General features: G+C 35.9%; 3 protein-coding genes across 3 annotated transcripts; 2 read left to right on the forward strand and 1 right to left on the reverse strand.

Moving 5' to 3' along the window:
• Positions 1-769: 769 nt before the first annotated feature.
• LOC132040521 (uncharacterized) lies at positions 770-2,798 on the reverse strand. The gene is made up of 2 exons (XM_059431176.1): positions 2,381-2,798; positions 770-1,163 (listed from the first exon to the last, which is right to left on the reverse strand). Exons 1-2 carry the CDS (start codon positions 2,747-2,749, stop codon positions 981-983), a joined length of 552 nt encoding a protein of 183 aa, XP_059287159.1. The 5' UTR covers positions 2,750-2,798; the 3' UTR covers positions 770-980.
• Positions 2,799-5,825: 3,027 nt separating this feature from the next.
• On the forward strand, positions 5,826-8,742 carry LOC132039295 (cationic amino acid transporter 1-like). The gene is made up of 3 exons (XM_059429807.1): positions 5,826-6,562; positions 7,241-8,014; positions 8,138-8,742. The coding sequence occupies exons 1-3, from the start codon at positions 6,142-6,144 to the stop codon at positions 8,740-8,742; spliced, it is 1,800 nt and encodes a 599-aa protein (XP_059285790.1). The 5' UTR covers positions 5,826-6,141.
• Positions 8,743-10,640: 1,898 nt separating this feature from the next.
• Positions 10,641-13,663, forward strand: LOC132041175 (exocyst complex component EXO70I). Its single transcript, XM_059431996.1, has one exon. It carries the CDS (start codon positions 11,179-11,181, stop codon positions 13,204-13,206), a length of 2,028 nt encoding a protein of 675 aa, XP_059287979.1. The 5' UTR covers positions 10,641-11,178; the 3' UTR covers positions 13,207-13,663.
• The last annotated feature ends 377 nt before the right edge of the window (positions 13,664-14,040 follow it).

Below are 14,040 nucleotides of genomic sequence, written 5' to 3' on the forward strand. Positions count from 1 at the left end.
TATCCTTGGATATGATCTAATTAACCGGCTCGGGTAAATTTGCTGCATGTTGGACGATTAAATTTTTAGTTCAAAATACGGGATATTATAGCTTAGGCCGTATTCATTTAAATAATTTTTGAACCTCGACGAAATTTATTTTCTTCGATTGGTTAAATTTGAATTCCTTACGATACATGCGTACCATCACTTTAACCACTTATAAGCTTAGGGGATAACCTCGTGCCCATTACTAATATCATTTAACTCACACGCTTTCCAACACATGAAAATACGGGATGTAACATCCTTCCTCCCTTTAGAACATTCGTCCTCATATGTCAAATGAGGACTAAAACTCGTCAATTAAATAACCGAATCACCCGTTATCGCAGACTATAGACAAAGAAGATTTGACCACGAAAAGGGTGTTTTAGGGATATTAGGCCTAAAAGTGCTAAACGACCTAATGGGTCGTTACAAGAGCCAAAAAAAATAATGCCACGAACGAATTTCCCAAAAGAATTCGGAAGGAACTTGAATTACCAGGTTCCTCAACCAACTAGGCTGTAGTAGGTTCTTTATGTACTGCAATCCTCAACCAACCCAACGCCACTACAACTTATGGAGAGACAGACCAAACATGAAAATTTTGGGCTGATAATTAAGAAGATAAGCCGTATGGCAGAGTGGCACCGCAGCAATAATGTTGTGAAGCCACAGTAGAAAACACACAAGCCCATCCCCACTACCAAAAGATTATGAGCATAAATCAATAAGACTTAAGATATAGCTGAAGATAAGACCCATATTTGTCTGGCCAGCATCACCAGGTTATAAAATCCAGATGAACCACATACAAAGGTCGACGGGTTCAGTGAGGAATAATAATCATTACAAATACTGAAGCTCATCATTAGCAAAACTAGGTCCAATTCTTTTATAACGAAACTAAGCCTACTTGTGTCGGCGTCACATTACCGACTGGAACTTGAAATTCATCATTTACAAAGTTTTAGCTTCTTGAAAAATGAAGATACCAGGGATTTCGGATAAGGTTTTGTAGCAAGACAGGTTGGTATGTTTTCTGGTTGTTCAATCCACAATTTATGAGCAATGCGCCCAGCTTTTAGCTTTTCTGCCAAGTTCAATATCTGGGCTTCACCCTTCACTTCAAGAGTTACCTACATAGCCAAGAAAGAAAGTTGCATTTCATCTTTGATCTTGTCTAAATTCTCTATACCGAGACAAAAGTACATTCTGAAAATTATTTCCTGACTGTAATGAAGTTTCTTACAAATAATCTTACTTCATTGCATAATATAAGTTAACCACAAGTAAACTAGAATTGGGGTCAATAAACGCTATTGAACATTTTTCTCAGGTTCAATCATTGTTTTTTACAGAGAGCTACCTCTCCTTAGCTTCTAGCTGACTGATTGTATAGATATATTTACATGCTATGTTACTCAGACTCTTTAAAAATATCGACGGGTGCGTGTCGGATCCTCCAAAAGTAGTGTATTTTTGGAGGACCCGACACGGGTGCGGCTGCATTTTTGGAGAGTCCGAGCAACTTAGTTTACATGATCAATGTATTACTCCAACCCTCCCAATTTAACCGTTAGGCTACAAAGTTTAAGGAATAAAAAGAGACTTTTAAACCTTGTAAGACTTAAATTAAAGATGTGTGTAATGTACTAAAATGTTATTTGAATCTTTTAGTTTTAAGCTTGGCACATAGGATGTTTGAATTGTCAAACTTACTGAAATACAGAAAGAGACACTCTTTTTTGGGACATACAAATAAGTAAACTAAGACACTAAGTAGGCGTTTGGCCATAGAAACCAAAAAGTTTCCACTTGTTTTGGAATTTTGGAGTTAGAATTGGAGTTGTGTTTGTATTTTAAATTATTAATTATTATGATTTATAATTTTTTATAATAGTATTTTTTATTGAAAATGTACTTTTTTTTTATTGTGAAAAAAATGAAAAAAAATTATGGCCAAACACTAATTTTTGAAAAGAGTGAAAAAAATTCCGAAAAAAAGTAAATAATTTTTATGACCAAACGGGTCCCAAAATTGGGACCGCGGGAGTATAACTAATTGATTTGGTGTATCTGAAAGAAAAATGATGAATATTCCTCCCTCTGTCCCAATTCCCAATTTATGTGATAGCATGTTCTTTTAAAATTTTAAATTGTTACTCGTGACTTATAACACTTTTTATATAGTACGAATAGCTTTTAAATATATAAATTTTTTTTTTTTTAAAACTTATTGTATATCCGGATTGAGGGTCAAAATAAAAAGATTTGACTCTCGAAATCTGAATTGAATCACATAAATTGGGACGGAGGGAGTACTAAACAAAAATCAACGGATTAGACGACTTACCTTGTGCATTGAATCGAGATTAGAAGGACTACAATACTGAAGAGTAACGTCATCGTCTTTATGAGACCAAATAGCTGCCACGGCAGCATGACAGCCTTGCGTAACCACACTACCTAACGGCCACGTGTCAATTAAATCTCTCCGTAAAACAACGTACTGAACAACCGTATCAGTAACGGAGTTCTCATTGTTAACGGTTGTTGTTGTGTCGCCGCCGGTAACGGTGGTTGTGGTGGAGTTGTTGGATTCCATTCGAGATGAAACGACGACGTTTAGTGGACGGAGATTCGTTGGGAGTTTTAACGGAATTGATGGAGTTAAGGTGGGAATAAAGGACGTAACATAACGGGAGCAGAATGGAGTGCCCATTTCTGCTTTTCAAGTTTTTCTTTGTTTTCCTTTTTGCCCTTTCTAATTGCTCGCTCCGTTTCAAAATAAGTGTCATTTTAATAAAAAAACACACATATTAAAAAAGAAAAAGGGTCAAAAAATGCCCTCTATAAGATATGGGAAAAAATCCCCAAAGCAACGATCAAGCTAAATATCAACTTCCTTACAAATTTACACAATGGAATACTCACTTAAGGACTAAAATTTAACAATATAGAAGCTTCCGAACAAAAACATTAAATGTAGTCTTAAAGTTTTCAAATATCTTTTCCAGTCTTTTTTACATAGTAAATAGAGGATGTCTGGTTTATTTTTAAATTTGCTCATATGCGATCAACTTGTTCCCGAGTCCTACATATGGAGCCACTAGGCACAGGAGCGGGTAACCCATATAGGTTTTTTCTTTAGTTGAGTCAGGTTTAAATGGAGCGAATTTAAAAATAAAATCGGATTATGTTGGGGATTTCTGTTAAGACAAGGATATATTTAAAAGGCTTAATGTATATGCAGGCCCCTAAACTTGCACTTTTTTTTCATTTTGGCACCTCAACTAAGCGTTGTTTCTATTGAACCCCTAAACTCGTCCTTAAGTGTGTCTATCAAACACAATCCGACTAAATAGCATTTTTCAAATAGTAGATATGAACCCATTTCTTTGACTATCTAAACATGCTATTACAAAACTAGCCATCTGGTCAATGGACCATCTTAAACCTAAATTCCATATATTTTTCTTCATTTTCAGAAACTTCAAACAAGATTGTCTTCTGTAAAGTGTAAACCCTATGTAGTTTATATTACTAAATCAGATACCCCGCAACAAAATCTTTAGAATATTTTCAATTATTTGACTACCTAAATGCAACAAAACAGTAACAACACTTATTAGAAATCAATTCAATCAATGATCAACTAAAAAACCGTGGCACATGAACTGGAAGTTGGTAATTAAGTAAGAAAATGACCCTAAGAAACTAACTGGATATCTGCTCGTGCATACAAAGAATAGTTCTATCCTATTGCAAAGTTTGCTATGCAAGTTGAATTGTGTTTGATAGATACACATGAGGACGAGTTCAGGGGTTCAATAGGAACAACGCTTAGTTGAGGTGTCAAAATGGAAAAAATGTGCAAGTTTAGGAGGAAGCATATGCATTAAGCCTATTTGAAAACTGTAATGATGGGAGGGGTATTTTTGACCCAAATTTATAATAGAGAATATTTTTAGCCCTTTTCCCAAAGTAGAGGGGTATTTTTGACCCTTTTCCCCATTAAGAAATCAATAATGCAATGTGAAGTTTATTAAATTACCCCTATATAATAAATATAAATTATTTTTTCCTCTTGATTAGATTAGAGTACCCTATATAATAAAAATAAATTACTTTTTCCCTTTCGAAGTAGTACTCCTTATGACATTGAGAATCGAACAATACCAAGTTACGATATGGTTTTTCCAATCATCATTTAGATGTTACTTTAACTTATCAGTTTTTGTCTACGGGTAGGGTTGGAAAAAACTAGCCAATTTATGTCTTGGTTTTCTAAGGTGACACTTATTATGGGACAATTTTTTTTTTACTAAGATGACAGTTATTATGAGACTGAGGGAGTATGTATTAGAACACACATAGTTGACTAGATAGTGATAATTCAAGTATAAAAAGGAACATTTGATAAATGGCCTAATCAATTTTGAAGTGCGTTGACATACACAAATGGTGATAGTTTAGATAGGAAAGGGAAACAACTGATGATTAAGGTGTGTAACTTGCGAAAAAGTAATAATCTATGTGTGTTTTTTACCATTAAATTTTTTAATTATAGGAATTAAAATGCAAACATTAGATTGTGTCGATTGTATTGCTTTAAGATAATATCTTTGTATTTATTTATATTTTATTCTAAGATTTATTAATCATTTTTTTATTTTTGATTCTTTTCTGTTTAGGTCATTTTAATTTATTAATTGTGGCCTATATATGTGTGGGATTAAACCTATGCTCATTTTAGCCAAAGAGAAAATGTGTAAATCTGTGCTTGTATCATTCCAAATGGTTCAATTTTGCCTTCTGCTACATTTTTGGTATATTCGTGACATTGATATTAGTAATTTGTATTTGTCCTTACCACTAATGGAGATCAAACACGAAATGCGACTATGCGAGTGTTCAAATTTCTTCGAGGCAAATAGATTTAAATTTAACCTTTCCACTTTAGACTATGATTTAAAATTTTAGTTTGAGTTTTGTTAAGCGTCAAAGACAAAAAAGAGACTTTTTTCTTAGTGGTTGAGTGATATTAAAGAAATGTTAAATAAGCAAAATTACTCAATTTTGAATGGTACAAAAACAGATTTGGCCAATTAAATTCGTAAATGCTTTATAAGCATAAGGTGAAAATAATAATTCAAGGCAAACATATTTACCACTCAAACACTCATACCCAATATTTAGCTTAAAATGATATTTTTCATACACTAATTAATTAACCAAAATTCTATTGTATGAATCTAACTTTTATAGATGATCTTGAAAAAGACTTCTTTTAATTTGGACTCTATAGCTTGCTGTTTAGTATCTTTTGCCGGACGATGAATTCAGAGAAACTATCGTTAAGAAACACATTATTTTTCCTAGTTATATAAGTTTAGCCACATACTACTATATTCTGAATTTCTGTTGGAGCTCTCTTTGTTCTTGTGCTCAACCTGAGGTTTCTCATAGGTACATGATCTTACCCCATTTTTTGTTGTTGTTTCTAACTTCAATTTATCTGGCGGTGTATGACTCACACGAAAAGAAAAAAAAAAAAAAACTTTTTGGTCTTAATAACATTTCTGTAGCTATAAAACATGTCATTAAGAGTAAAGTAGGAAATATAAAGATAAACTGATTTCAAATATAAAAATGTGTCATTTTTTCTGGAACAGACTAATAAGTAAAGAAATAATGTCACATAAAATGGACAGAGGGAGTAATCATTTTACTCTTGGTCCATCTTACAGAGGCATCTAATTTTTTTCTTTCTTCTTAAAGTAGCTTTGCTATGAAGTTTAAAGTGTTATGGATAGTAACAAAAGAATTCGTCACAATTCAAGTTATAAAAAGTTTGTGTCGGAAGTTAAAACCGTCACAAATCGATGAATTCCGTCATAAAATAGTCTCAACACAATTTTGTGATGGATCTATCTGATAATGTAAGTATTCCATAACAGATATGTGTTTTTCTTGTTAAACATTAAATTATGTATTCTCCTATGTACATGTTTGTGCAGCATTTCTATCGTTGCATGGGCTTTTCCTTTTCTTTTTTTTTTCTCTCTTTCTTTGTGTTGAAACTTTTTAAATTTAGTAGGCTAGTAGTGAAGAATGAGTACAAAGGCTGATCAACAGACAAAGTCAGATGGAGGAATAAGGAAAAGAGTATGTTCATGCACGAAAGACGATTTTCTCCCCGAGGAATCATTTAAAAGCTGGGGAAATTTCGCAAATGCGCTGATACAAACGCCAACGAGGCTAATAGATAGAATCCTGACACGTTCCGAAGATGAGGAAGAGTTGGAGGCGAAGGCGCGGAGCCAGAATGAAATGAAGAAGACACTTACTTGGTGGGATTTGATATGGTTTGGAATGGGAGCTGTTATTGGAGCTGGAATATTTGTTCTCACAGGTCTTGAAGCTAATCAAGAAGCTGGCCCGGCTGTTGTTTTATCCTATGTTGTGTCTGGTGTCTCCGCTTTGCTCTCTGTGTTTTGCTACACGGAGTTTGCTGTCGAGATTCCTGTAGCAGGTAATAGATGGTTTAAATTTATGTTAGTACATAAATTTCATTGTTTTTGTGTGTGTCTGGAAGGGGATGGGGGATATAACAATCAGCTATGAGAATAGTTAAACAGAGAACTAAGATTTTAAATTTTGTTGCACTTATTGATCCTATGTTTTAGCCCTTGTTTAATGCTCAAAAGTTCTGTAACGAGACTTGAGGTAGGTTTGATCTTACCTGGGTATCCTGTCAACTTCCCCCGATTATCTATTCATTGCATTCCAACGACTAGTCTTGATTTTGAGGCTGCTCTAACACCCACACTCTATCTCACACGTGTGACCTAGAAACTCGCTAAGGGTATAAATGTGTTGCTTCTTGCCTGATTTCCGTCCCTCAACCCTCCGCTCACTTGTGTCCCTTTGACATCCGACTCATTCCATGTCAAATTTGTGCCTTTATAAGTGAGTCTCACTAGATCCTAAATGGTCTGCCCGCCCCAACTGGTGATTTATAGTATGTCGTGATGATTCATGCATAGAGGCTGAGGCTCAACTATGGCAACAAACATTAGGTAAGGTACTATGAACTTGTTATCTATGATGCATTAGTAGGTAGCCTATCTTATTTTTCAGATTACTAGTTTCACCTTTTATGGATGTTTAACTCAAGTAACACTAATGAAGTTGAATAATGATGTTTTAGGTGGTTCATTTGCCTACTTGAGGGTGGAGCTAGGCGACTTTGTTGCCTTCATTGCTGCTGGTAATATACTTCTTGAATATGTTATCGCTGGTGCTGCAGTAGCTCGTACATGGACTTCCTATTTTGCCACTCTACTAAACTTCGACTCGGACAAATTCCTCATCAAGGTGGATAGTTTAGCAGACGGATACAATGAACTAGATCCGATTGCTGTTGGAGTTTGCATCATCATCTGTATAATTGCAATTCTTAGTACAAAGGGTTCATCTCGTCTCAACTATATTGCCACAATCGTTCACATTTTCGTGATCTTCTTCATCATCATATGTGGCCTAATAAAGTCGGATACCAAGAACTACTCCCATTTTGCACCATATGGCGTTCGTGGGATTTTTAAAGCTTCTGCAGTTCTGTTCTTTGCATATGTTGGTTTCGACGCTGTTTCCACTATGGCTGAGGAAACTAAAAATCCTGGCAGAGATGTTCCAATTGGACTAATTGGTTCTATGGTGATCACTACTTTTTTGTACTGTTTACTAGCCATTACTTTGTGCCTTATGCAACCATATCAGAACATCAATACTCAGGCTCCATTTTCCGTGGCGTTTAAATCTGTGGGATGGAATTGGGCACAATATATTGTGGCTGCAGGGGCATTGAAAGGAATGACATCGGTTTTGCTAGTGGGCGCAGTTGGTCAAGCGCGTTATCTAACTCATATTTCAAGAACTCACATGATGCCTCCATGGTTTTCTCAAGTAAATGCCAAGACAGGTACATCAGAGCCGTATCTAGAATTCAAAGTTGATTGACAAGTCCAATGCACTTTTGAGATCATTGATTCAGATTTGTTGAAATTTTAGTGATTGTAGTGACTTTTTGGATTTGTCTGTGTAGGTACACCAGTCAATGCCACGGCTGTCATGTCATGTGCTACTGCAATCATTGCCTTATTCACGAAACTCGATATTCTGTCCAATCTTCTCTCAATTTCCACCCTCTTCATCTTCATGCTCGTGGCACTTGCTCTCCTCGTTCGACGTTACTATGTTCGTGGGGAGACAACGATTGCAAATCGCAACAAGCTTATCGCGTTTCTCTTGATTATTCTTGCATCCTCCATTGCCACAGCTACTTATTGGGGACTAAGTAAACATGGATGGATTGGCTATTGCATTACTGTGCCTATTTGGTTACAAGCAACAATTGGACTTTGGTATTTTGTTCCTCATGCTAGAAATCCAAAGCTTTGGGGTGTACCACTAGTGCCATGGTTACCATCAGCTTCTATTGCTATTAACATTTTCCTCTTAGGATCAATAGATAAGGCTTCATTCATTAGGTTTGGTGCTTGGACTGGTTTTTTGCTGGTGTATTACTTGTTTTTTGGGCTTCATGCTTCTTATGACACTGCAAAAGAGTTTGAAAAGGGTAGAGGGTGGAAGAATATTGAAGAAGGAAATGGTGTAGATAGCAAAGATGTTCCTAGTGCTCCTAGGTAAAGATTTACCTGTATTGGGTATTTACATCAAACCAATAAATACATGACATGTGTTTGCACATACACCTCTAGCACTTTAACATGGTTAATTAATACATATTTTACTTTATTAAATTACTTAACCATGGTGTAAGCACCCGATGTGGGTAGATATTTATTGTGCTTCTATTATTTCTGGTAATGAAATGGCGTCTGATTAGTATCAGTATGGTCTCAAATTTTTGTCTTAGTTTATTGTGTTCCAATCTGATCGAGAATGTGTTGGCTTGTAGCATGAAAGATTTTATTGTTTTTAGCACAAATATTGAGGGCCTAAGCCTTCTTTCAAAATGTATATTGTATATGCTCACACTTTTAAAAAATTGAATATCACTAAGCGTACTGATGGGAGCTTTTATGGTCATACGTGATTTGTTTGGATAATGAAATGTTTTCGCTGTGTATGACATGGTAGTCATGATATTTGTAACCATTAAACTTAGGTAATATAATCGGTGTATATAAATTAAACTATAGATTAATTAGTTTTAAGAGGAAAAAAAGAATTAATTAGATTTTCGACATGCAAGCTTTCGATTTCTCAGCCTTGATAGTTGTTTCAAGACTAACGTCTTTCCTTCGACCTTTTACTTCTTGGCCTTCCCTGAAGGCCTAGTTCGTAGAGTTTGAATTGAGTATATCCGTCGTGTTTCTATACCAACATTAAGAAATCAATTTTTTTAGAATCAAACTAGTGTTCCTACAATTTTTGCTTTCCACATTCCCAAAATATATTTGTTTTTAAAAATTAATTCTTAGTAAATTTTATGTAATTCCAAATTTGTATGTTTATTTCAAAAAAAAATAAAAAATCAAGGAACAATGTCCAAATTGATTCAAATAATAGATAGTTTGGCCATTTATTCCAAATACATTTTTTCCGAGAGGAAGTAATATCATCTAAGAATAAACTCTTATTCAACCCTGAATGATTATCATTTTATCAATCTTTTATGGAACGTTAATTATTTTATTGTTCTTTACTCCCGTCTAAAAATTTAACAATATTTCTATTTACTTTTCACATGACTCAAAATCACAACTTGTTGATATTTAAGCAAGTCTTGTTCCTTCTTAAAAATGGGTTGGGCAGCAAAATCTTAAAAATGAAACAACAACAACATACCAGTATAATCCTAAAAGTGGGGTATGAAAACGGTAAAATGTACGGAGACCTTATCTCTACCTTTATTGGATAGAGAGGTTGTTTCTGATAGACCATTGGTTCTAAAGAAATGTAACCGATGCAGAAACGTAGGAAATAAAAAGGGACAACAAAATAGAAAAAGTACAAAACAAATGTAGTACGTAGTAACCGATATAATACACATTAGCGGGAAGAAAAAAACCACGCGACGACCCTAAATTATACGACTAAAAGTACGATAACACTGTGTTACCTACAAACCATCTACCCTAATCCTCGACCTCTACACCTTCTTATCCAAGGTCATATCATCAGCCAACTGGAGTTTGTTATAGCCAACCTCTTACACCTCTTCATTGGCGTATCTTCGCACCTAGTGGCGAAGCCAGAATTTTCATTAAGAGGGTTTAAAAAGATAAAAAAAAGTAAATACGAAAAGAAGTCGGTTAGGTTAACATTTATATATACATTAAAAAATGTTAACCTTGTATATACAAAATAATTTTCCACCAAAACCCCTCAACCCTACCTAGCTCCACCCCCGCTCGCACCTCCTCCACATATATTCTAACCATTTCAGTCTCGTCTCCCTTGTCTTGTCCGCCATAGATTCTTAAAAAATGAAACAAAAATCTCCAATTGGCAATAGCAACGGCACGAGAAAACAAAAGGTGTGACAAAAAGTAGAATCAACTCAAAATTGATGTCATAAATCTCAGTTTGTCAAAAAGTTTAAAGAGAGAGAAAGAAACAAGAGAGAGAAAATGAATGGGTAGTAGCCTACTGTCTAGCACTTAAGTCATTTCCAGGACAATTCTTGGACTAAGCAAAGAGTGTATTGTGAAAAAGCACTCACTTTTCATTTCCCGATTTATCTTTAGGGTTTACTTTCTCACCCTCTCTTTCTTTTTTCCAAATATTCATTACAGTATATACAAAAAAATCCCAAATTCAAATCTTGCTCATATTTTTACTGGATCTTCACTTGCAATAATTTATCTGTGAGTTGTTTTTGACAACCCCTTTTCTTTATTAGTCTTTTTTTGTTGTGGGTTGGTAATTGTTTGGTGAACTTTGTTGACAAAAGTGATTGGAACTTAGTCTTATAAGGACCAAGATTGAGTTTTTTTGAAGTTTGTTTATGTATATTGCATATATAAGGGAAAAGATACAATCTTTATGTGTTAAATTGTTTGATTCATTAGTGGATTACTGGGTTTTTGTTGGTTTTGTGTGTTTTTGGTTGATTTAATGATGACCCAAATGGAGAAAAGTATTGAAAATTTGATGTCTGCAAGAAAATGTTTGAGGGCAAATTTTGAAAAGTCAAAAGCTTTAGGGGTATCTATTGAAAAAGCTGGGCCGAGATTTGATGAGATAATTCAGAGATTGCCATCTTTGGAGTTAGCAATAAGGCCAATTAGGGCTCAAAAAGATGCACTTGGTGCTGTTGGGGGCCATATTAACCGTGCCGTGGTCCCCGCGACGGCGGTTCTAAAAGTGTTTGATGCTATTCATGGGCTAGAGAAGTCGTTGTCCGATCCTCAATCGGACCTCCCGGGGTACCTTGGTGTGCTTAAGAGGCTAGAAGAGGCATTAAGATTTTTAGGGGAGAATTGTGAGATGGCAATTCAATGGTTGGCGGATATTGTAGAGTATCTAGAAGACCATGCTGTTGCGGATGATAGGTTTACTTCGAGTATGAAAGAAGCATTGAGTTCTCTAAGGGAATTGCATAACGGGGAGGAAAAGGGTCGGCTTGATGGCGGGCTTCTTGAAGTTGCTTTGGACAGATTAGAAAGTGAATTTCGACGGCTTTTGGTTGAAAATACTATTCCATTGCCAATGTCCGATCCAGCGTTGCCCGGTGAACAGCCCTGCATTGCTCCGTCCCCTTTGCCTGTGCCCGTTATCCAGAAGCTACAAGCTATAATCGGAAGATTAATTGCTAATAACAGGCTTGATAAGTGCATATCTATTTATGTTGAGGTGAGGAGCTCTAATGTCCGGGCAAGTTTGCAAGCACTTAATTTGGATTATCTAGAGATCTCGGTCTCTGAGTTCAATGATGTGCAGAGCATAGAGGGTCATATTGCTCAGTGGGGTAAGCATTTAGAATTTGCTGTAAAGCATCTTTTTGAAGCTGAATATAAACTTTGCAACGATGTTTTCGAGAGAATAGGGTTGGATGTTTGGATGAGCTGTTTCGCTAAAATAGCTGCCCAAGCGGGAATTCTAGCATTCCTTCAATTTGGAAAAACTGTTACAGAGAGTAAGAAAGATCCTATCAAGCTCTTAAAGCTGTTGGACATATTTGCATCTCTAAACAAGTTAAGATTGGATTTCAATCGGCTATTCGGTGGGGCCGCGTGTGTGGAAATACAAAATTTGACGAGGGATTTAATCAAGAGCGTGATTGAAGGGGCTAGCGAGATCTTTTGGGAACTTCTGGTTCAAGTTGAGTTGCAAAGGCAAATGCCGCCTCCTCCTGATGGCAGTGTACCGAAACTTATCGTTTTCATCACCGACTACTGCAATAAGCTGCTTGGTGACGATTATAAGTCGATCCTCACGCAAGTTCTGATTATTGAAAGAAGTTGGAAGCAGGAAAAATTTCAAGAGCGCCTTCTCATAAATGAGCTAATGAATATAATGAGAGCTGTTGATGTGAATTTAGAGACATGGTCGAAAACTTATCAAGACCTTAGTTTATCGTATGTGTTCTTGATGAATAATCATTGGCATCTATATAAGCATCTGAAAGGAACAAAGCTTGGAGGTTTGCTGGGAGATTCTTGGTTAAGAGAACACGAAAAGTACAAGGAGTACTATTCCACGTTTTTCTTGAAAGAGAGCTGGGGAAAGCTTCCTGCTTTATTAAGCAGGGAAGGTCTTATTCTGTTTTCTGGTGGGCGTGCCACAGCTCGTGATCTTGTGAAGAAACGGTTAAAAGCTTTTAATGAAGCATTTGATGAAATGTATAAGAAGCAGTCTAATTGGGTAATGATGGACAAAGACCTACGGGATAAGACATGCCAGCTAATCATTCAGGCAATTGTGCCTGTTTACCGGAGTTACATGCAGAACTACGGGCCGTTGGTTGAACAAGAAGGAAGTAGCAAATACGTGAAATATACGGCTCAGTCTTTGGAAAAAATGCTGAATGGTTTGTTTCATCCAAAACCTGTTAAACATGGTAGTTTCAAAGTCCGGCATCCTAGTGGAAAATTCAGCAATGTTATTACAGATCAGAATCAGACTTCTCCTACTGTTAAATAGTTGTTAGATGGCCATCACTCGCTTTGTGTATAGTAAATTTATGAAGGATTCATTTGACTACCATTTAGCCAGGTCAGATTTACAAGCATAAAGAAGCTTTTGGTCGTTCAATTCATGAGCACATCTTCGCAGCGCAAAAGTGGGCCCCCTAAGTTAGATCGATGGAGGACCTTTCGATTGAACCTATTCAATATGTCTCTGCATACTTACTGATTAATTCAGTGACGAAGTAAGAAGAAGCAGTACTGTCCTCCAATTTGTTGCAGCTGTCTTGTACAATATAGGTAATTTTCATTTCTAGAGTTTTTACCAATTCTTATATGTATCTTTATGATCTTTACATAGCAACATGTTATTTATTCCTGTTAGATGGAAATGTCAGTTGAAGTAGAGCTTTGAACCGTAGTTGGAACGATGTTTATCAATAAAGATAATATGCTGTCTTCTTTACTAGCAATTACTATTTGATCATGAAATATCCTCTGCTGACTGGATTAGGCCCATTTGATAATTGGAAAAGGGTCAAATATACCCCTGTACTATCAAAAAAGGGTTAAATATATCCCTTGTTATACTTTGGGTTCAAATATACGCTGCCATTATACTTTCGGTCCAAATATACCCCTCTCATTATACTTTGGCACAAATATGCCCTTAATTTTAATGGATGGACACGTGTCAAGCTCAGAATCAAATGAGCCGTCCCCCAATTTTAAATACCCGCTTTATTTAGAAAACCACCCGTTTAACCCGACCCGACCCGTTTTCTTTTTCATCTTCTTCTCTTTTGTAGCCGGAGAAAATGGCATATCCGGCGACTTTTGTTACTTTAAT

This window comes from Lycium ferocissimum, chromosome 12, assembly GCF_029784015.1.
Source record: "Lycium ferocissimum isolate CSIRO_LF1 chromosome 12, AGI_CSIRO_Lferr_CH_V1, whole genome shotgun sequence".
Classification (NCBI taxonomy): Eukaryota; Viridiplantae; Streptophyta; class Magnoliopsida; order Solanales; family Solanaceae; genus Lycium; species Lycium ferocissimum.

What these genes read in the sequence shown, in the direction of transcription:
- LOC132040521 (XM_059431176.1), bottom strand. Translation starts at nt 2,749, where the DNA reads ATGGGCACTCCATTCTGCTCCCGTTATGTTACGTCCTTTATTCCCACC. An exon ending in ATCTCGATTCAATGCACAAG is followed by an intron (nt 1,164 to 2,380) that starts GTAAGTCGTCTA and finishes TTGGCTATGTAG; the next exon opens with GTAACTCTTGAAGTGAAGGG.
- LOC132039295 (XM_059429807.1), top strand. Translation starts at nt 6,142, where the DNA reads ATGAGTACAAAGGCTGATCAACAGACAAAGTCAGATGGAGGAATAAGG. An exon ending in TGTCGAGATTCCTGTAGCAG is followed by an intron (nt 6,563 to 7,240) that starts GTAATAGATGGT and finishes ATGATGTTTTAG; the next exon opens with GTGGTTCATTTGCCTACTTG. An exon ending in TCAAGTAAATGCCAAGACAG is followed by an intron (nt 8,015 to 8,137) that starts GTACATCAGAGC and finishes TTGTCTGTGTAG; the next exon opens with GTACACCAGTCAATGCCACG.
- LOC132041175 (XM_059431996.1), top strand. Translation starts at nt 11,179, where the DNA reads ATGATGACCCAAATGGAGAAAAGTATTGAAAATTTGATGTCTGCAAGA.